This window comes from Oryzias latipes, chromosome 22 (assembly GCF_053564925.1).
Source record: "Oryzias latipes strain Hd-rR chromosome 22, Olatipes_Hd-rR_3.1".
Taxonomy (NCBI): domain Eukaryota; kingdom Metazoa; phylum Chordata; class Actinopteri; order Beloniformes; family Adrianichthyidae; genus Oryzias; species Oryzias latipes.
In genome coordinates, this window is record NC_136258.1 from 26,274,775 (window position 1) to 26,296,830 (window position 22,056).

Sequence of the window (22,056 nt, forward strand, 5' to 3'; positions counted from 1 at the left end):
CCCTCACTGAAAGACATTTACCAGTCTCGCTGCCTCAGCAGAGTGACTAGCATCACCACTAACTCCACCCATTCTGCTTTCCCTCTGTTTGAACTGCTGCCCTCTGGAAGGAGGTACAGGTCCATCTGAACCAGGACAAACAGACTAAGAAACAGCTTTTTTCCACAGGCAATTATCATACGGAATGCACATACGTCCACCAACCACACCTCACTCTAATTTTACTACAATGCGTGCAATATCCTGACTGTCTAACCGGGTCACTGTGCAATAACTTGATATTTATTAAGCTGTGCTCACAGCAACTCATGTAATTCCATTCTATTTTATTCACAAATATTTAATATTTTACAGTTTCTGTCCATATTGTTCATTTTTTGTTAAGAGTTGTAAATACAGTATTTCTTTTACTATTCTATTTTTATTTTTATTTTATGTAACTCCTTCACTCCAAGGCTGCTGCAATTTCATTGTATCCCCATGTACAATGACAATAAACGATTCTGATTCTGATTTTATCACTTAGACACAGATGGAGAACCATATCAACTGGATTGGTAACAGCAACAACCACCGACCAAGCCGGCAAGCCCTGGCAGAAAAGATCCCCACAAGAAACACTGCAGGCTGTTCCATAAAAAATATAGTTTTACCATTGCCTTGCAGATCACAGTTGAAGTGGTTTAGTTTTCCTAAAAAAATTCAGAATGATTGAAGTTACAGGTGAACTTTTAGACAACATTTGATCCAAAAAGGTCCGAAAACGTCTTTTTAGGCAAAACTGCAAACACCTATTTTTTTGCATAACTTATCTTTCAAATATCAGCACAAAAAAATTAAAAACGGTAGGGATCTGTGTTTGCTGCCTTCCATATTTTTTTCAGACTTAAAAGTGTAACAGATGATTTATAAAAAATCCTTTTTCATCCAAAAACCTGTGTTAAATCTGTCTAGACTCCAAACAAACATTTTTTTATGGTAACTTATGTTTCAACAATCGACACCAATTTTCACAGACCTATAGCTGAACATGTCCCATAGGTCCATGAATATTTTCATAGATATAAAATGAACTGGTCATTCTAACATCTGGCATTCTAACATCTTACATCTTACATGTCAAAGCCTCTCTCAGCCTGGCTCTGCTGAAGGAGTCGTGTTACAACCCCGCCCCCTCCTGCTGGGACCCCTGCTATGTAAATTAGCAAGCAGTGAACAGAGAGATGAGGAGTAAGAATGGCCATTACTCAGGCATGCATAATCCAAAGACAGCCAGTTAAACACTGAAAGACATATTTTTTCGGTATGTCTTTCATACATCTTTAGTATTAAAAACTCTCCAAGATGAATGTGCCTGACTCCACCTGCAGGTGGATCACAGACTTCCTGACTGACAGACAGCAGTATGTGAGGCTGGGGAAGCTCGTCTCAGATACTCGGATCACAAGCACCCGATCCCCCCAGGGCTGTGTCCTTTCACCCCTGTTACTCTCCCTGTACACAAACAGCTGCACAGCTGGTCACCTGTCTGTCAAACTCCTGAAGTTTGCTGACGACACCACACTCATCGGCCTCATCTCTGACGGAGATGAGTCGGCCTACAGGAGTGAAATAGCTAGGCTGGTGTCATAGTGCAGCGCTAACAACCTGGAGCTTAATGCTCTGAAGACAGTGGAGATGACAGTGGACTTCAGGAAGGCCCCAGCCCCCCTCCCCCCTGTCATCCTCTGTGACTCCCCGGTGACCTCTGTGGAGTCCTTCTGCTTCCTGGGAACCATCATCAGCCAGGACCTCAAGTGGGAGCAGAACATCAGCTCCATCACTAAGAAGGTCCAGCAGAGGATGTACTTCCTGAGGCAGCTGAAGAAGTTTCACCTCCCTGAAAAGATGCTGGTAGACTTTTACACCGCCATCATCGAATCCACCCTCACGTCCTCCATCACAGTCTGGTTCGCTGCGGCCACGGCCAGAGACAAGGCCAAGCTGCAACGCGTCATCCACTCAGCAGAGAAGGTGATCGGCTGCCACCTCCCGTCTCTCCAGGAGCTGCACATCTCCAGGACCTGGAGGCGGGCAGCCAGGATTGTAGCCAACCCCTCTCATCCAGGACATAATCTCTTTCGGCCCCTCCCTTCTGGCAAGAGGCTCCGGTCCATCAGGACCTCGCGCCACAAGAACAGCTTCTTCCCCACTGCAGTCAGCCTGCTGAACAGTACCCCAACTCCCCCAGGTGACCCCCCCTCCCCCCCCGCCCACCAAAGGACTGTCGGTGCCACTTACAGGCCCCACCATCCCAGCCCATCTGTGCTCCCACTTTAATTCACCTTACTCTACTGTATATAGTGTGTTGTTGTTGTTAACTTAATTTTTAACTTATTCTTAATTGCACTATACACCAAGTCAAATTCCTCGTTTTGTAAAGTGCGCTCTACTGAACCTGGCAATAAAACTTTTTCTGATTTCTGATTCTGATTCTGATTCTATTAATCATTGTTTTTTATTCATTCAAAATGCAATTAAATCAATATTTTATCTTTTTTCTTTTCCTTTTTCTTTTTTTTTTATCTCTTATATCCTTTTTTATAATCAATGTTTGAACTTCTTTTCCTTTCTATTGTCATGGTTTCAGTTTGTTGTCTTTTTTTTCGCTTTAGTTCTTGTTCTGTCTTGTTTGGTTCTGTTTTATTTTGAAAGGTTTCCTGTCTTGTCATGTTTCTTGAGTTTTACTTCCTTTGGTCCCCATCTGCCCTAATCGTGTTCACCTGTGTCTTGTCTGCCCTGTCTGTATATAAGTCTTGTCTCTGCCTTCCTCCTGTGCTGGTCCATTAACTTCTGCTCATGTTGATCACGTCTTCTTGTCTGGCGTCCATGTCCCTTGCCAAGCCACAGTAAGTTTTTGTTTTTAGTTTTGTCATCCTGCTCTGCAGCGCTTTTTGTTAGTTAAATAAACCCACTTGCCCTGAACCCATTTGCCTCCCGTCTCTGCGCCTGGGTCCTACCTGCTCTCGAGCCTCCCCCCCACACGACATCTATACATCCAATGAAATTAAACTACAAATCAACAAACACAACTGATAACAAATGTCTCTAAAAAATGATGTGTATATTTGCAGAACCTTAAAAACACCAAACAAATAACAAATGCTTCCCAATTAAAGCACAAAAAATGGAACACAAAATGTAAAACCCAAGTTAGAAATTGCAATTTGAAAAAGATACTTTTTTCAGCAGCTTTTCAAAATCAATCACCAATTCTACTCTTCTGTGGATGAAACAAAGAACTCCAGAACAATGAAGCCATTTCTCTAAGTCTCTCTCACCTTCAGTTTTAAACAAGGTCTGTGAAAATCCACCATACATTGGTCACATGAACTCAGAGACCTGCTAAAAGTGCACAATTGTAAAAGCTCTTTTATATAGACAACTGTTTGTTTGCTTAGAGCTCTAAATATAAAAAAAATGCTTTTCTATCACCTAGACACAGATGGAGAACCATATCAACTGGATTAATAACAGGGTGGCATGTTTAGGTTTAAACTTACATCAATAGACAACATGAAGCTGTCCATCACATTTTTGACCTAAACATGTAAACACATCCTTGGCTCTGCGGTTAGGAAATGGTATTTGGGAATCTCTTTATACCAGGAGCCAGCCTGGCCATTGGAACATCACCACAGTGCCCATCCAGACTGGGACAGCAACGGGGTCCACTTCAGAGCCGTGAGCTGCTGTGTTTAACTCCAGCTGTCCCAGCAAGGGAGACAACTGCAGCAACATCCACTGACCAAGCTGACAAGCCCTGGCAGAAAAGATCCCCACAAGAAAAACACTGGCTCAGGCAGGCTGGTCAAAAAAAAAAAAATAGTTTTGCCATTGTCTTGCAGCTCGCAGATCAAGTGGTTTAGTTTTCCAGTAATGTCAGTCAAGAATGCAAGTTCAGATTCACAATGTTCATATTCACCATATTCAACAGACATCTCCTCCAATAGCACCTTAAAAATCCTGTGCTGTTTTGCTTTGCAGCTGAGGTTGTTTACGATTTTCAGAATAAGAGTCATTATATGTCAAGAGCCAATCACTTCTGCACATAAGGCCTGCTGGTGAATGACGCAGCAGTAATGCAGACATTTTGGAAAGTCTGGGTCAGCTTTACAGTGAGTGATGAAACCTGTTTGTCTATTGATCATAGCAGGAGTCCCATCTGCAGTCACTGCTACCAGCTTTTCTAATTGTACCTTTTTCTGCACAAAAACTCCTTCACCGTGTTATACATTTCAACTCCTCTTGTAGTTGTCTGTTAGGGCAGATGTGTCAGGAGTTCTTCTCTTGTGGAAACCAAAAGCTATGCTGTACTGTTGCCGTCCACAGACTCATCACACTGGACGTTAACCACCTGCACTTTGCAAGATCCCGGTCCAGCTAATTGGCCAAGTTATCAGACATAGCTGACACTCATCTAGACATTGTAGTGGAAATTGAATGAGTTCTATTGTTCTCATCCTTAGGGACAGTGATAACAATTATCATCATTGCTTGAATTTTTTTCATGCTATATGCAAAAGTCTTTGTCCCTTAAGGCAACAGATTACAGCCCCCCCCCCCCCCCCCCCCAGGCTGCTGTCGTATTAACATTAGCTTGGAGCTCCAGAATGGACAAGAAAAAACGACGAGAATGGCTCGAGCAGGGCGTTGCTCACGGGGCGGTCGCTCGTGCCATGCGGTCGCACGTGCTCGGGCCCGCTAAATGCTACTTGTAGCTTTAATTTGTGTTGTTTTTCATTTATTTACACAACTAAAAAAATAACATGGTTTGTAATAACAGCATTTTTTACTATATTTAATAATTATGTTTGATGTTAAACGTTAAGGCAAACAGACTTTTTGTTTAAAAAAAAATTATAAACCCTTTGACGTCGGAGTTTATTTTCAGCTATGAAAAAAAAAACTTGTGTTTTAGATTTCACGCAGCGTCCAAAGCATCTCACAAACTCAGTTTCATTTTCATTCCAATAAAAATACTGTTTGTACACAACAACTTTATTCTGAACATCAAATGATCAACATAAGGGCTTTTTATCTGTATTTTTATATCTTGAGCAAGAGCTTCCTTGTGCTTAAGGAAAATAATTATTTTGCTTTTTGCGTAAAAAGTAGCAAACCTTTTTTCCTTTATTTTGAAAGGTTTAAGAGCCTATACATGGTGGCTTGTTTCATTAAACAGAAATAAAGAAAAAGACTGAAAAGAAAAAATTACCACAAAAAACTCATTAATAAATAAAACAAAACAAATGACACTATAAAAGACAAAACTATGTTCTCTGTAAAGAATCAGCCAGTCGCCTCTCAAGTCCTCCTTTTCCTCTAGATCTGTGGTGAAGAAGCCTCCAGACGTGACCAAGTCCCGCAAAACCAAGACGGATCAGCTACTCAAAGTAGATGATCATGACTTCACCATGAGGCCAGCATTTGGAGGTATGAGTCTGCAAACACATTTCTTTGTGGATTGGTTTACTACAAAAATCCATTTTCATGTGTCAGTTTATACAGAGAGATTAACCAACCAACCAGTGCACTGCTCGGTTAGAAGGTATTGACATGGACTGCTGGTTGCTGGTTCAAGTCTCAGGATCAGCAGGATTAGACTTAAGGAGTTGATACCCAGTGCTGTTTCACACCCCGATGTGGCTCCTTCACTTCAATCAATCAATCAATCAATCAATCAATTTATTATTTGTATAGCACTTATAAAAGCCAAGGCAACCAAAGTGCTTAACATAAAATCCAATAAAATCACAAACAATATGATGCAATAAAGAAACAATCACAATAAAACAATAAAATCAATTGAACAATAAAAGCAATAAAAACAATAAAAGAATTAAATTAATAAAATGAACAAGTCCCACTAGAAATGCTTACTGGAGTTAAAAGCCTGAGTAAAAAGATGTGTTTTTAAAAGAGTCTTAAAATTACTGACAGTTCTGGCAGACCTCACAGAATAGGGGAGAGCATTCCAGAGTTTAGGACCTGCAACTGAAAAGGCTCTGTCTCCCCGAGTCACAAGCCGAGTCCTGGGAACCACTAAAAGCATTTGATCTTCAGACCTTAGGACTTCCGTTGCCAAGTGGAAACAAATTGGTAGCCCTTTGGGCATAAAACAAGCAATTTGATTCATCTGTTTTTCTGCATAATGCAGCTTGTAGGTTTGGATCTAGTTTGAGCAAGGTATTTTAAAACAATCTTTTTTTCAAAAAGGATGTTGTAAAAAAGAAAACGATGTTGTAAAAAAGTTAACAGAATTGTTGGTACATGCCCACATGATTATAGCACCACCCCGTGCCTTGCAGTAATGATGAAGTGTCTAAGCTGAAATGCCGTTTGTTCATCTTTGTGGTTTTCCTTTCTTCTTGAACAAACAAATGATTTTTTTCTTTGACGTTCTACAGTTTCTCAGCGAATCGGATCTTTTAGTGAGTTTTCTTCAAAGTTCACTCCTGGCAAGACTGAAATCTATTCTAAATGACCTAAACATCTCCCATCACACAAATCATGAAAACAAACCTGAGAGGAATCCTCTTGACATGAACTTCCTTTGGTCCTAGGTGTTATTGCACTTATCTCTGCTGCTCTGTGAGGCGACACGGCCTTTTAAAGCTGTCCACTGTGAAGATGAGATGGACGAAGTAGTGACGGTTATCCGCCCCCTCCAGCTCTAGAACTAACTGCACATCAGCACTTCTTGCTACCTCCATAACATCTATGATATGTCGAACTCTTTGATGTTTCAAAGTCTCCCTCCTCTGGAATTTTCTCTAGCCATGAAGCATCAGAACTCCCTCCCTCCCTCAAACACTGCACACATAGTGTCAGCAGGTTGGATCTGCAGAGAGCAGAGATGTATTGTAGCTCCTCTGCTGGTGTTACCATAAAACAAAAGTTATATGGTCCAATTTCTGGGGTAAATTCTTGCTTTTCTTATGACTCTCTAAGAGCTGCTCCGAGTATTAAGTAAATGTTTTTTCTGCTTCAGAAAGGCTCTGGGTTAAACTTAAAGAAATAGTCATTCTGGACTTGTTTTTTTACTTTGTCAATCATAGCATATTTTAAAAGGTTTCATACTTTTATGCCTTTTGTGTCACATTAGATGAAGCCGGGACTAAAAGAAGACTTTAATTTTGAAACTCCTGCCCTTAAATGTGATGAACAAACACACATGTATCCCTAAAACCTCAAAGTATCAAAACATGCAAGATTTTATAGTATTGAGAAGTAATAATAGGAACGAGTTCTGAAAGAAAAGTCTTTTAAAGTCTAGGCAGAATTGTTTTTTCAGAGCAGATGCTTAAAATAATATAAATGGAAATGAACATTTTTTTCAAGCATTTTTTTGGTTTGATTTTTTTTTATGTTGTATCTATTTTTTTAATATCACAATCAAAAACAATATTCAGTAAAATAATTTAAGACATCTGTTTTCCTAATGGAAACCTGGTGGTCGGGTGGACAGGGCGGGGATGGTTCTCCAGTCCACTGCAGAGCTTCACTATTTTAACACTACAGATGATAGTTAAAGGCGAGAAACTGTCAGTTTGAATGCCCCTCCAGAAACCCTAACGGGAATGGAGAGCTTCTCACTGTCAGATCTTTGTTTTAATCATTCAGACAAAGACAGGGATGCATGCAGCAGGGGTTCCGAGCTGGGAAGTGACTAAAAATAAAACCTCAGTGGGAACATCACAGTCCCATCCGAGGAGCTGCTGCACCCCACAAAGAGCAACAAAGAGCTGCTTCTTCCAGATGAGCCTCGGCTCTTTGTTGCGGTTTGACCGCTTTATCCCACCTGAGTGTGTGTTTTTTTAGGAAATGTGTGCTAAAACTGTGTTTAGGGTTTGGTAAAAGTTAAAGAAGAGAAGAGAGTTTTCTACTTGATATTTTAAAAGCAGTTAGAGTCCACATGAATCTTGAGGTGTTGGATAAACCAGCTATTAATGCTTTTTCATGTCCTGGCATGGAAAAATGTTTGAAGATTTCTTTTTTTAGCTGAAACATTTGTTCTCGGTGGTCAGAGTGTAACATTCATCTGATTGTTTGTTTGTTTTTTGCATCAAACACATATTTTTTTTTTTACTGTCAAAAATTAGTTAAATAAATGGTAACATATCTTCATTAAGAACTCACCTTTTGGATTCAATGCAACCAGGAAGTACCAAATGTTGCAGCTCCTGAACTGGAGACCGAAAAAAAAATCACACATTTTCTCTAAATCCAAAATATTTCTTCATACCACAAAGAAATTTGCTTGCAGCCTGATGTCAAAAATATATTTTTAATTGCTTATTTTTCTATTTATAAAACTCAAGGTGAAGGTAGGTGGGTGTACCCATGGATGTAGTCAGTAAAGCTCTGTTTACCCAGTTAGCCGTTATCAGCCCCTGTCAATCCTAATTTAGGGGTAACATCAGAGATTATTTGTGCGGTGGAGGCGTCTGCAAACTAAGGCTCCAGAGATACATATGGGCCTTTCTTCCCTCCATTGTGACTCTTTGAGTTTCAAGTAAAAAATGCAAATCATTGGAAAAAAATTTAGTTTTTTTATTCTTAACGTTTTAGTTTAATAGTTTTGTGGGGGTTTATTATTAAAAACAAGCTTAAAGCACTTATTCTGATCATCTGCTGCACAACAATTTCTAGTTTCTGTTCAGAGCAAAAGTTCTTAAAATGTGTAATTGCACCTACGTGAATAAAGAAATGTATTTCATCATCCAAGTTGTCATAATTATATTTGATAAGGAGCAAATGAATGAAGTCACATCAGAGTCAGAAGAATGGGAAAAGCCACCTTTGACTTAACTTTCTAGCATTTGTAACTCAAGTTAATCTGCAGCAGCAGGAGGATCTTGCATGTGCTGCGTCAAAAGTAAAATAGATTAAAGATGTTATAAATGGACAAAAATAACGCTGTTATAAGTCAATTAATGTGAATATTTGAGAGCTGCATTTTAAAATTGACCCAAATGGCTCTTTTCGTGGTGCACACCCCTGGTCTAGTGTAAATATGTCTTTGGTCTTTGCTCTTTATAGAAGTGTAGTCAAAGTTTTTCTTTCCAAGTTTCCATCCATTAGTTAGAAGAAGTTAAAAGGTTAAGATTCTCGTAGTGATGTAGCCGACGACGTCTTCAGTTTCAGACGAGCTGTGATTGTTAAATGTCTAACAGAGGTGGACAAACAGACTCCACAACATCTGTGTGAGTCTTTGCGTGGGCAGGACAGTGAGTGTGGTTAACATGTGGGATGTATTACTGCTCTTAATCCAGGGTAGAATAACACATTAAGCTTGTTGGTAATCCGTGCTGAAAGGAATGAGACGGCAAAGCCCATCAGTCCTGTCGTATGTGAAGCAGAGCCCTGCAGCAAGCTGGAAGCTGTTTACCAAAACATTTTTTTAGAAAATGGGCCCCCTCAGAGATGCAGATGTGCCTCAGATCAGGAGGGGGCGCTATTTGTGTCCTCATTTCATTCAGTGTTTTATTCTTCCAGTTTATTTATAGTTCTTTTTCATGTTTGGTCCTTGCTGTGTTCCCTTTTGTACTGATGCTGCACTTTGGTTATTTATTTATCCATTGGGTATTTATTTGGTGAATTGAACTGAGTAGCTGTTGTTGATGCTCCAAACATATTTTTATTGTTTCACTGACAATGACAAATAAATCTTCTTGAAATCTCTTATTATTTTTATTTCTACAGTTAACTCATCTATGAATGCTCACATCTGTAAGGCCATCCATCTATCCATCCATCCATCCTTCAGCTTTCCCACCCACTTACCCATCCATCAATCTGACCGTCCATGCTTTAGTCTACCCATCCATTCGTCTATTCTTTAGTCTAACCCTCCATCCATCCATCCAGCCAGCCATCCATTCATTTGTTTATCAACCCATCCATACATCTTCCAGTTCACCTATCCTTCAGTCCACTTATCTATCCATCCATCCATCCTTCAGTCAACCCACCCACCAATTCATCCATCCATCCATCCATCCATCAGTTCATCTATCCGTCAGTCCACCTATCCATCCAACTCTCCATCAATCCGTTCATCCATTCATCCAGCTATCCATCCATCCTACTGTTTCTTCTGTATATCTTTTTATCTGTCTCTCACTCTGTCAGTCCTATAATTTGTCCATCTCTCAATCAATCCCTCCATGCATCCATCAGTTAAACACATATTTAGATATTTTGCTCCTTCATATTTTCAATTCACCGCCTACCTCTATCTACCTATGTCTGTGTGTCTGTCCAGTCATTCTAACAAAAGGTTTTCTGGAAGGATTTCTCTTTCATTTCTTATCCAGTGTTCCATCCATACATCTCATACTGTCATTCATCTTTCATTTATTCACCTGCCAGTCCATTGATTTTTTTTAAACTCCACATTGTTATTTTTCTCATTATGTCCATTCCACCATTCATTTATCTTTACTATTTTTTCTTTTTGCTCATTCAGTCATTCATTTGTGAGCATGCAGAGTTAGAAACACCTGACAGTGTCTGTTTCTAAACACAGTTGAGAAGCATCATGTAGGGTAAGCCTGAAATGAGGCCACTTTGATGAGCACACAGCTTTAGGTACGTCTGATGCAGATTGGTTCCAGATCTGCTGCAGGGCTTTGATGAACTGATGAACCAGCTACATATTTATGGGCAAAACTTGCTTCAGTGGCGGGTTTTGGTGCTTGTTCTGTCTTTTAGCATCTTAAAAACACAGTAGATTACCTAAAAAAAACTTTAGTCATAAATAAGATCTTATAACCCTGGCATTTCAATATGTGGGGAAAAAAACTAGACGTTTTACTGGATCGAGGGTGAACTTTTTATTTTTAGTAAACTGTTTTTTTTAACTCACTGTTCAGTACAGCTGTAAGCAGCTAGAACATTACAGAACTGTGTACTTGAAAAAGCTTTATTGAAACATAAAAGTTTGTTTTTGTCAGCTGGTGATAAATTCCCCGTCCGCTGTTTGATTCCGAAGTGAGAAGATAAGACGGTTGATCAAAGAGGGCTATTTCGTCTGATGTGAAGTTTTGCCCTCACTCCATCAATCTTATAGAACTTTAGATCAAACACTTTTATTTCTGAAAGTCTGCATACTTAATCCATAAAACTATAACAATTAGAGCTTCCGTTTCTGGAATTTCCCAAACTTCAGTCTTGCATCTTCTGGCTTCTGGCTTGCCTCTACTACTGCTCCTACACCTACACCTGGCTGTGGATCCTCGTTCCCCCAACTTCACCTGGATGAAGATCATTTCCTGGACTTATATGTAGTTGTAGAGTTAGATACGTTAATTCCTCTCTATGAGTTCTGGTACGTTGCCTGTCCGTCCTGGGGGAGGATCCCTCCTTCATGTGGACACCCCCGAGGTTTCGTCGTTTTTTCCGGAATCCGTTTTTTTTAGGAGTTTTTCCTTGCCGCGAAGGAGGGTCTAAGGGCAGGGATGTCCAGTTTAGTTTAATCTGTTTAGTTAAAGTTTAGTATTATCCTATTAAATTCTATGCATTTATGATCCTTTTTGATGGTATGTTTACCTTACAATTACCGATACGAAGCCCATTGATACGACAGTTGTTGGGAATTTGGGCTATACAAATAAAATTGAATTGTATTGAATTCAGTCACCTTAGTTTCTTGGTTATTTTTTAGAGCAAAAGCTTTCAGCTCGTGGAAGCTGGTTCATCCAGGTGCCATCTGGAGATCTTGACTTTATTGGAACGGACTGCCTGCTGCAGCCGGTGGATCTCGGGTGCTGCGTGGCCAGGCTGCACGCCAGGCGCTGCTGCAGCAGATTAAGCTGGCAGCAGTTCTCTCTGTTTGCAGCTTAGATTAGAGCAGGAAGCAATCTGTTATGCCATCACACAGCTGTTACCCCACAAACGACACTTTGTTCAGACGAAGAGGAAACATAGGAACAAGAAATGGCTCAACAGGCTGGAAAAGCACATTTACTTGGGATGACTGGTGAAAACGATGTTGAAAAATTCAAGAGTTCAAGGTTTTTTATTCTGGATTATCCCTTTTTCTGAAAACGAGTGCTGATGAAACATAACCCACAGCATCCACTTTTGACCTATTTATTTTTTTTAAAAACAGACCTGCTGACAAGTGCTTTGACTAAAACTTTTGTAAATGCTGTGAGAAATTGTGTTTATTTGTTTCGTTAATTTTTTCATAGTATAAAATCATTTAGTCTTTCAGCAATACCGTTTTCAGTTTAGAACACTTCTAACGTAAAAGACTTTTTCTTATTTTAATATTCAATTACTGCACAAAACTTATAGTTTGACATTTGTTTTGCACTGAACCACTGACTAATTCACTGATGTGTGCACAAATATATCTAAAACAAAAGCAAAAATTTCATGACAAGTTAAATCATTTTTGTAGGCAATTCAAAAAATAAAATTCCCATTTTATTTTTCAAGACTTTATATCCTGTCATTTTAATTATTATGTCATTCAGATAATAAAAAGCTAATATCATTTTCATTCCCATGTCCTTAGATGGGCCTCCTTTTCCCTGAATACATTTGCTTTGGCATGGAGGTGATTGGCACTGCGTGGGTGTAATGGAAGCCCATGTTGCTCTTAAAGCTTCCTTCAGGTCATCTGCGTTGTTGGGTCTGGTGTTTTCTCTTCTTTTTGACAACATTCCATACATTTTTTTTTTTTAGTGTCTTTAGGTTAGGCTTGTTTCCTGGGCAGTTATTGAACCCATTTAGCAAAGTAGGCAGAAGCCAAATCCTGCTAGAAAATGAAATCAGGATCTCTGTACAGATCATCGGCAGAGGTCAGTATAAAGTGCTGCAGGATTCCCCGGTGGATGATTGCATTGACTGAGGATTTTAGAAAACACAATAAACTGACACCAACAGATGATAGGTATTAAAGCCCCACTGTGAGGAAAATTGTGTATTTTTATATATATTTTTATTTATGTTGTGAATTTTTTCTGATGATGGAGGACAAATACAATAAAAATGAAGCTTAAATTTCAATTTCTGATTTTCTTTTTAATTTAAATTATTGTGAATAAGGAGCAGACGAAGAAATGATGTTTGAAAAAGATTTTTTTTGTGACGTGGAAAATACGCTGGGTGGGTCACAGATGGAGTTGCTCAGCGCCAACAGTCGCACCCACAACTCAGAGGCAAATTTCTAATAAACCCCTGCCAATCTGCAGAAACTATGTCCTAGAAAACAACAACATTTTTATTTTGGCTATAAATGACAATCCTAATTAAAAGACCGCTGGGAAAGTTTTTAAAAGTGCACAAAAGATGCTCGGAGTGGGTCTTTAGAGCCACCGCACAGACAAAAACTAGGCATTATTTTGAAACTATAAATCTTTGCAGCAAACAATAACAAGAAGAATGCTCCAGTTTGTGCTGCATTCCTGACTGTCTGCCTTTTCTAAGTGTTGTTGGTAAATCAGTACGTCCATACTTCATAAATGAAGAATTCTTTACCAGGCAAGACTCTGTTCTGCAGTCAGTGTTTGTGCAATTGGTTGATGATGCAATGTTGCTCGGCAGGTCCTGCAATCCCTGTGGGGGTGGATGTTCAAGTGGAGAGCTTGGACAGCATCTCTGAGGTGGACATGGTAAGAAATCTTCTGTTTCTTCACACCATGTTTGACAGTTTATGCAGAAGATCTGCAGGATGATGTAAAATGCCTTTTTTCTACAGAACGGACGGCCTGTTTCAGGCAGAAACAGGGTCTTGCTTTTGAATGACTCCAGTGGAGTAAATGGGTAAAAAAGGGTGTGAAAACTGGAGTTCAGTGCTGAGAGCCTTCTCTGTATGAGCTGCGCTGCTTACCCTGTCATGGTAGAAATTTCCAGCATCACTGCTCCTGTGTTCGTCTCAGTTGGACACTTGGGTGGAACCTGCTTTTTATAAAGCCTTTCAGACGAGCTGAAGTCATGGTCAGGGGCTCAGTGTGATATTTAAGGGCATCTTCACAGAAGCTTTTTTTTTTTTTATCAGAGCCTTCAAAGCTGTAGAATTGGCGAACTATGGTGAACAAGAAATTAGAATGAATCTGGAGCTTAAAAACAAAACATTTCACCATTATCAAAGAAAATTTAGTGTCAGGAGCCTTGTTTTGAATAAGGTAAAGTCGAGCATTGTATAACTGATTTAGTGTCTTTTGTGTCAAATAAAAAGGGCAATGCACCAATGGTTACAAGAAATGTTACTTCTTTCTTAAAAATAGACACACTGCTGTTACTGCTGGTATTCTGCACAGTAAATGGAGTTTTATTAAAATCGAAACAACCAGTTCTCCCCACAATGACAAACAATTGTTATAAATAGGCCAATAAAGCAATGGAAAATAATATGTCTTTAAAACCAAACTGTAAATGTGTTTGTCTTTTAATGTAAAATCAAATTTTTTGAATATGGTAAATGTTGATAAATCGCTTTTTTAGTGTTAACTTTCAGTGTTCTTTCAAAGAGTTCCAGCATTTTCTACATCCTGGTTAGAAAGAACTGGAAGGTGGGTGCATGATTTTTCAAAGAAACATCAGAAAATGATGTTACTGCATTACAACACTTTGCTGTATTAAAGACACGGTTGAGCTTATTAGTGGATATCTGAGGGTTCTTGCTTAATGCCTTGTTAAGGCAGGTCATAAAATCTGTGGTCACTTTACACTTGGCACAACCAAAACTAGCACCAGATTTAAGTCATTCTGGGGGATCCTCTATAAAGCAAGATACTACCGGTAGATTTGGATGATTTTAACTTTTCATCAAGATCTCTCATGAGCTGCTTCTTAGTAAGATGTTATGGGTATTTTTCAACTGTAGTGGTGCCCACAATAGATTCAGGACATGTTGGGGAAGGTGCATCTCTCCACTGAGCTTAAATAGCCCCCCAGCATCCACCCAAAACATCTGGTTTAGAAGAATAAACAGAGAAATGTCAGAGCCTGAATCTTGCTGAGCTGCAAAAGTTCACAATAAGACATTTAAAATTCTGACCAAATATATGAACCTGTTCTGCCTTCAACATCAGAGATGATCGGGTTAATACATATTTAGTTAGTTTTTTTAATTAATCTTTTCACAATCAACTATTTTATTTTTTTAGCTTCTTATTTTAAGTTATAATTAATTACACAATTATACAGAATTATACAAACAAAACCAAAAATCTAAAACAAAACAAAGCCTATAAACCTCTCAACAAATATGATGATGTTACCACATCCTATAAAACACAATTACACATAAATCTGACAACAAATGACAAACAAAAAAAGGACAAAGACTGGAGGCAAAAACAAAATAAAAAAAGAGATCAAGAGGAGTCAGATATTAACGGAGCTTCAGTCTTCCATTTATTTGTTAACTCATGTATCCATTAGACACAATCACCTATTTTCTACAATAGCCATCACCTATTTGGGGATTCTCACTGACAATATTATGCCTTTCCCCCCAAAAATACAGTTTGAATGCTTTTTGACAGTCTCTGTTTACATTAAGTGTCATTACATTTGAACATCATTGCTTTAAGGAACAGCATGAACCTTCAGATGTTCATCAGGATCAGTAAAAGTATCTATTTACCTCTTGAACAATGTCATTTCGTGTTTGGAATGGTGCTCATTCTCAACGATATGACCCCACCAGGACTTCACCATGACGTTGTACCTCAGGCACTACTGGAAGGATGAGCGGCTTTCATTCAGCAGTAGCACCAACAAGAGCATGACATTTGATGGCCGTCTGGTGAAGAAGATCTGGGTCCCTGATGTCTTCTTTGTCCACTCCAAGAGGTCCTTCATTCATGACACAACCACAGACAACATCATGCTGCGAGTCTTTCCTGATGGTCACGTGCTCTACAGCTTGAGGTCAGTAACGTGATGGCGTCCGTGGTCCTTAAAGACCCACTCCGATGAATGTTGGGTTTTTGGTGGTTTTTTAACATGTTGCATTTTTCGGATGATGGATGAGATATATAAAGGAAGTTAAGCTGAAAATAGCATTTCTGAGTATTTCTTTATTCAAATTGGAGTGAAAAAAATGGCATTTGAAAAAGAGTGTAGAAAATATCCTGGACAGCCACAAGCTCCCTCCTTCCCTTCATTCTGATGCGTACAGTTGTAGACAAATTGATACATAAACGTCATGGCATCTGGTTTTAAACTGTCCAATATTGCTCAAGATTTTAGTTTCACCGGTAATGTTAGGTTGGGGGCGTGAGGGGCTGTAAGCTAGCAAGAGCGTGTAAACAAATTTCTCAAGTAAGGTGATGGGAAGAGGGGCAGGGTTGTTCCATGTAACAGTCCCGCCCACAACTCAGAGTCAAATTTCTAATGAACTCCTGCCACTCTGCAAAAACGGCAAAAATCATTAAAAGATTACGGGACCACTTTGAAAATAGATCAAAAGATGATCGGAGTGGGTCTTTAAAATGAAGATGCATGTGTTACTCAGTCAGAATGGCTTTACAGCTAAAATCTTTAAACATTTAAACTAAAGTTTTATATTATTAAATATAGATTACACCAGTTTTATATCAACAGTACACCCCTCGAATCTACCAAGAGTCAGAAATATGAGTGGGGACACAACTCCCCAGTTTCTTTGACTCTAAGACGTTTTTCAGATGTAATAACAAAAGGCCCTGACCTTTTTTGGGATTGGGACATTTCTGCCTTTCAGGTGAGGTCCAAAGGTAAAACTGAGATGCTACCTTAGTGGCCTTAAATTGCCACCAGGATGTCAAACCTCAAAAAAATTCTAAGACTGGTCAAAAAAAGAAGCAGTGAAACTGTCAGTACAAAAAAATCTTCAATGATCAGAAACGAAACATCAGTATTTTCCTGACTGTAGAAGGTATTGATGACTCTTTAAGCGACTCGTTTACCGTGTTTGTGGTGCTCGTTGTTCTGTTGGTTTGAATCACAGAGATGCTGCTAAGAACTGTGGAATGTGATTGATTAGGGTGAAAGGCACATCAGGGCTGTTGTTTACAAGGGAATCAGTCAAACCTTTTTTTTTGGGGGGGGGTTACCAATTACACGTTTGGATTCTGGATGTGACTGCACCACAGAGGACTATTCACTGTAAGAGGACTGTTGTAGTAAAGCGATCGATATTTGGGGGGAAATGAAATCTCGGGGCCCTTGATGGATTTTCTTGTCTAACACTGTGTTCAGCTCTGAGAAAATAATCTCAATCATGCCATCAGTCTGCAGCAGAGTTAGCAATGTGTGTACCAGACTGTGATGAGTGGTGTCATGGGAAATATGGGCTTTGGCCAGTTTAGAGCGGATTCCTAACGATTCTGACAGGACAGAATTATTTTTGTCTTGTCTGCTCGACCAACAGCATCACAAAACCAAATATTTCAGGGTCACTTGAACCACTAAATCAATCTTTCACAATTAAAATGAATATGCGTCTGTGTTTAAGGTTCATTGTTTTCAGTTTTATCTTTTTTAATGACAGCGGGACGAATTCTGAAGTTGGCACAATTACTACTGACTCTTTCCAACATGAATAACATCAATCTGGATCCAGAGGTTTTTACATTTTGCCCAAAGGGTGGACTTTAGATCTGCTTTTATGCACCACAGACTTTACATTTTCAAAGCAGATCTTTTTCTCAGGCAATCCTTTTAAATAAACCTTTCAGATCAATTTGTATTTTTGTTTTGTAAATTTCAACTGAAGGAAACGGTAACATTTTTCAACATTTTTCTCAAACTAGGTTCTCTTGTTTAGGTAAAAATAAGATGGCTTTTTATAATATTTTTACAGTAATACATTTAAAAAGTTGAATGGATTGTAATGAGCAAAATAGGAATTCCACAAATGTTTATTCGTTTTTATGTGTTTAGGAAAATTGTTTGAAAATTGGAAAAGGTTGAAAAGAGGTATTTCTAAACCAGTCTTGAATTATTTTTGTAGTTTCTATGAATTATTTTATGTAGTTTTCATGAATAAAAAGCAGGAGAAATGGTGACTTAACTTTAAGAATGATTGTAAAAAAAATATATCTTACCTTTGAGTGATTTTAAAGAAGAGGGAGAATTTGATATTTCAAGCACAATCTTGCAAGAAATTCAAAAACCAGGAAAAATTCAACCAAAATTCCCCAAAATGTTTATTTAATTTTGGTCCAACACCTGATCAGTCTGATTTAGAGTCAAAATTGTCAAGACTATGCCTTGTTTCCACTGAGCGGTACGGTCTGATCTGTTCTGGTTCAGAATGGTCCAGGCAATTCTGGCAAGCAAAAGTTGGACCGTCATTTCGTATTTGGGTTGTAAACTGATTGCGTAGTTTTGAGACTACAGCTAATGACAACAACAATGAAGGTCATCCAGCTGCTCATTTTTTTCTACTTGGCTTTTTAGTACTTCATATATACAAGTCATGTAATGTTGTATGAGAGAGGATTGCGGGTGGCGAAGAGGAATAATACGCTGGTGCTGGTTTGGCACTGCCTTTTATCTTAATGACATTCTGCCAATGAGCCCAAAAATCGTACGGTTTGGTCTGGCTTAATGGGTCCATTTTATAATGGATGAATCCCCTTGGTCAGATCATGACTTAAAAAACATCAACTACAGGAAAATATTATGAAAAAAAAGGATTACCAAGAAAATGTTAAAATCTGTAGCATAGCAAGAATGGTTATTCTGACAAATAGAATAACTGAGTAACGGCTGTTTATTTCGTTATTGAAGTCTATGGGATTCGGGCTTCTTGGAGCCTTGCCTTACTGTTTGAAACACCACAGGGGAGGGGTCACATAGGCCATTTCTTATGTACAAGCACCAGAAAACTCCTAAGTCTTCACTTAAGACTGAGTCCATTGGCTTCAGCACTTCTATGTAAACTCCTGATGGCAGCTTTTTATGAGCATGCTTTTATTCACAGCCTTACAGCTGCGTTCATGTTCAGTCTTTCAGAAATTAATACATTTTATTCTAAACTCAGACTGACTACTTTGTTGATGACCGACTGAGCTGATCCGATCTGCTGTTGTGGCGAGGAAATGATCAATCAAAGAGCAGCTTGAGGATCCAGGCAGGCAGAGGAGTCAGAAAGCGTGTAACTTCAGAGAACTTCATTGTGGCGTTTACCATGGTAGTGTTTTTTTTTTTTTTTTTTTTTTCTTTTTAACTTGTCCTGTCCAACAGCTAGGCAAACAGATGAGAGCTGAGGGCCTCTTGTGTTGGACATATTTTATTCTAACAAGAGGGGTTATTCATCTTCAGACAAACCAAAGGTATGTCTGAATAAACCCCTTTTGTAATTGAGGCCAAACTTTATTAATTTCAATCATGTTTGAAAATCTTTGGTGTTGGACCGGACGGAAAAGGAAAGAGGGGAACAAGAGAGAGGGACGTTAGAGAGAGGGGGGGGTAGGAGGGTGATAATAGGAGGGGAAGGGGGGTAAGACCATGAAGCAGCATAGAGCAGGCAGGTTTACTGGTTGTTTATCGTTACGGTACGGTTCAAATGTAGTACAAAAAGGGCGGGGCCTGTTCACACACACTCAAATATTATCAACACACCTGCTAGCCGCAGAAATGTCCACATGTCAACATGCACACAAAACAGATAGTGTTCACGAACGCATACTTATGCCTTTAAACCAACTAGTGTGAAATCTTTCATTCATTCAATCATGCAAACTATTAGTGCAAAGGTGAGCTAACACCTGTGCTCAGGTGAGTGTTTATGTTCTTCTAAAATGGATGGTGGAATGTGAAAAGAAGGAGGAGGAGCGCCCAGCCACCCCCACACCCATACCCCCGCCGCAGCAGCAGCGGCAGCCGGAATTCCCCCAGCGCCACACGGGAACAGGCAGGGAACAACCGCCCCCCGGGCGACCAAGACCGCCACCCAGGCCAGGGCCAGCAGGACCGCCGCGAGGCCCCCAGAGCCAGAGAGCAGGGAGGCGCAGAGGGAAAGAGAGCGCCGCCCCAGCCCAGCCAGGAAAGCAGCCCCCCGCCGCGCCGGAAGAGCCCAACGCAGGGCCCCACCGGAGAGGGACGCCCACAGCCCCAGACGAGCACCCCACCACCACCCAGGAGTTCCGGGCATCCCCCCGCCCCGACCCCAGGTACGAGCCAGGACCCCCCAAGGGAGACCCGCTCCGCACTCCAGGCAGCCACCCACCCGGCCCACGGTTGGTCCAGGTAGGAGCAAGGCAGGGGCACGCCGCCCCCGCCCAGGAGGGGGGAACCCCGGGGAAAAAAGGGCGGCCCATAAGGGATGTTATAAATATGGCCCGACCAGGCTCGGCCATGTTGGAAGTTTGGCGGGGCCCAGCGCCCAGGGGCAAGGACCAGGACCCACCCCCCAGGGACACGAACACCCCCGGCTCAGGTGTAATATGAACCCCCCCACCGTGCGGAGAGAGCACCGCCGGGCCCAGGGAGCCGGCACCCAAGGGACACGGCCGCCATCGCCAAGGGGCCCACACCCCCCACCAGGGACGGGGTAGGGGACAGATGGACCCAGGTCCCACCTTCCTTGTAAAATGTGTGTGCGTGTATGGGTGTTTGAGAGGGTGTTTGTGTGCATGTGTGTGTGTTTATGTTTGAATGTATATATTGAAGGGGGAGGGGTGTGTGTACTAAGGGGGGGTGCAGTTAAAATTGGCGAGTAGGGCACTAAGGGGACATCTCCTGATTACTCACAGTGATGTCCCCTCACCCTCCACACCAAGGGGCCCTAAATGTCTAAGGTGCGGTTAAAATTGGCGGGTAGGGTGCCAGGAGGACATCTGCTGCTTGCTGGCAGTGATGTCCAAGCACCCCCCCTACCAAGGACCCTACGTGTCTAAGGTGCAAATAAAACCGAAAGAGGGGGGGCCCACTCCATACGGCAACCATAGGAGGGGGGCCACTCCCAAGTAGCCCCCCCCCAAGGCGCATCGCAGGCTAAACCCCCCACCCCCTCACCCTAATATGAGGTTATATAAGGAAGGGGGTAAGTTGGGGACAGCTGGTAGACTGTCCCCCGGTGGTCAAACAGCCGTCCCCCAGCCCACCCCCAGCAAAGGGGCCAGGGCCACCCAGCCCAGGGGCCCACCCCCGGAGGCGCCGACACCCCAGGCCCGGCACCACCCACCCCACACAGAGAGAGAGGAGCCAGAAAGCGTCGCCCCCCCCCGGAGCAAGCCCAGGCCCCCACCCCCAGACGCCGGCCCTAGAAGAGCTCTGGTCAGGCCTCGACGGGACCGAGGAGGCCAACCGGCCGAGGCAACCACTGATTGCCTCAGCGGAGACCCCGACCCGCTAGCCCCCCCGACCCGTACTAATAATGGGCCCCCCCTCCCCCCCAGAACGCCCCCCCACAGGACAGGGCCGACAAGCCCCCCACCCCACCCCACCCCAGACCCCGCAGCCGAAGCGGGTGACACCCAGAGCGACCGGGGGCCCCGAGAGGGTTGTCCCGTCCCGTCCCAGAGCCAGGGAAGGGCCGATCCCAGCCCCAGGTGCAGATGGGCAGCCCATCCGGCGCCGCTGGGCCCCCCCCACCCGAGCAGGGCCCCCCGCCAACCCCCCCCAGCACAGGCAAAGGGACCACCCCCCCAAGCCAAGCCAGACCACCACCCCACCCCCCCACCACGCACCCCCACACCCAAGCCCAGAGGACCACGCAGCGCCCCAGCCCGCCCCACCCAGGCACCGGACCCGACCCCCCGACCAACGGAGCCCCCCACCGCCCCCGCCAGGCACCGGAAGCCCCGACCCCCACCCCAAACCACGGCAGAAGGGCAAGGAGCAGCGACGACCAGGCCCTCCACCCCCTAAGTCATGGAGTCAACCACAGGAGACCAGAGAGACTGAATTCTTTCAAAGTTACTTGAGCTTTGGGCTGACATTTTTTCCAAGCTGATATGATCAAACAGCAGATTTCTGTGTTGACTTATGTTTATATTTTTCTTGTTTTTCCAATTTATTAAAATAGTTTTTTTGGCAATACAAAGAGTTATGAAAATGATA

At 41.7% G+C, this 22,056-nt stretch overlaps 1 protein-coding gene across 1 annotated transcript in view; it reads left to right on the top strand.

The window, feature by feature from the left end:
• gabrr2a (gamma-aminobutyric acid type A receptor subunit rho2a) overlaps positions 1 to 22,056 on the top strand; it is a 63,998-nt gene that overhangs the window by 18,479 nt on the left and 23,463 nt on the right. The window contains exons 2-4 of the mRNA XM_004082154.5: positions 5,369 to 5,475; positions 13,600 to 13,667; positions 15,710 to 15,933. Coding sequence (XP_004082202.1) covers positions 5,369 to 5,475; positions 13,600 to 13,667; positions 15,710 to 15,933 — 399 coding nt within the window. The remainder of the gene's footprint in view (positions 1 to 5,368; positions 5,476 to 13,599; positions 13,668 to 15,709; positions 15,934 to 22,056) is intronic.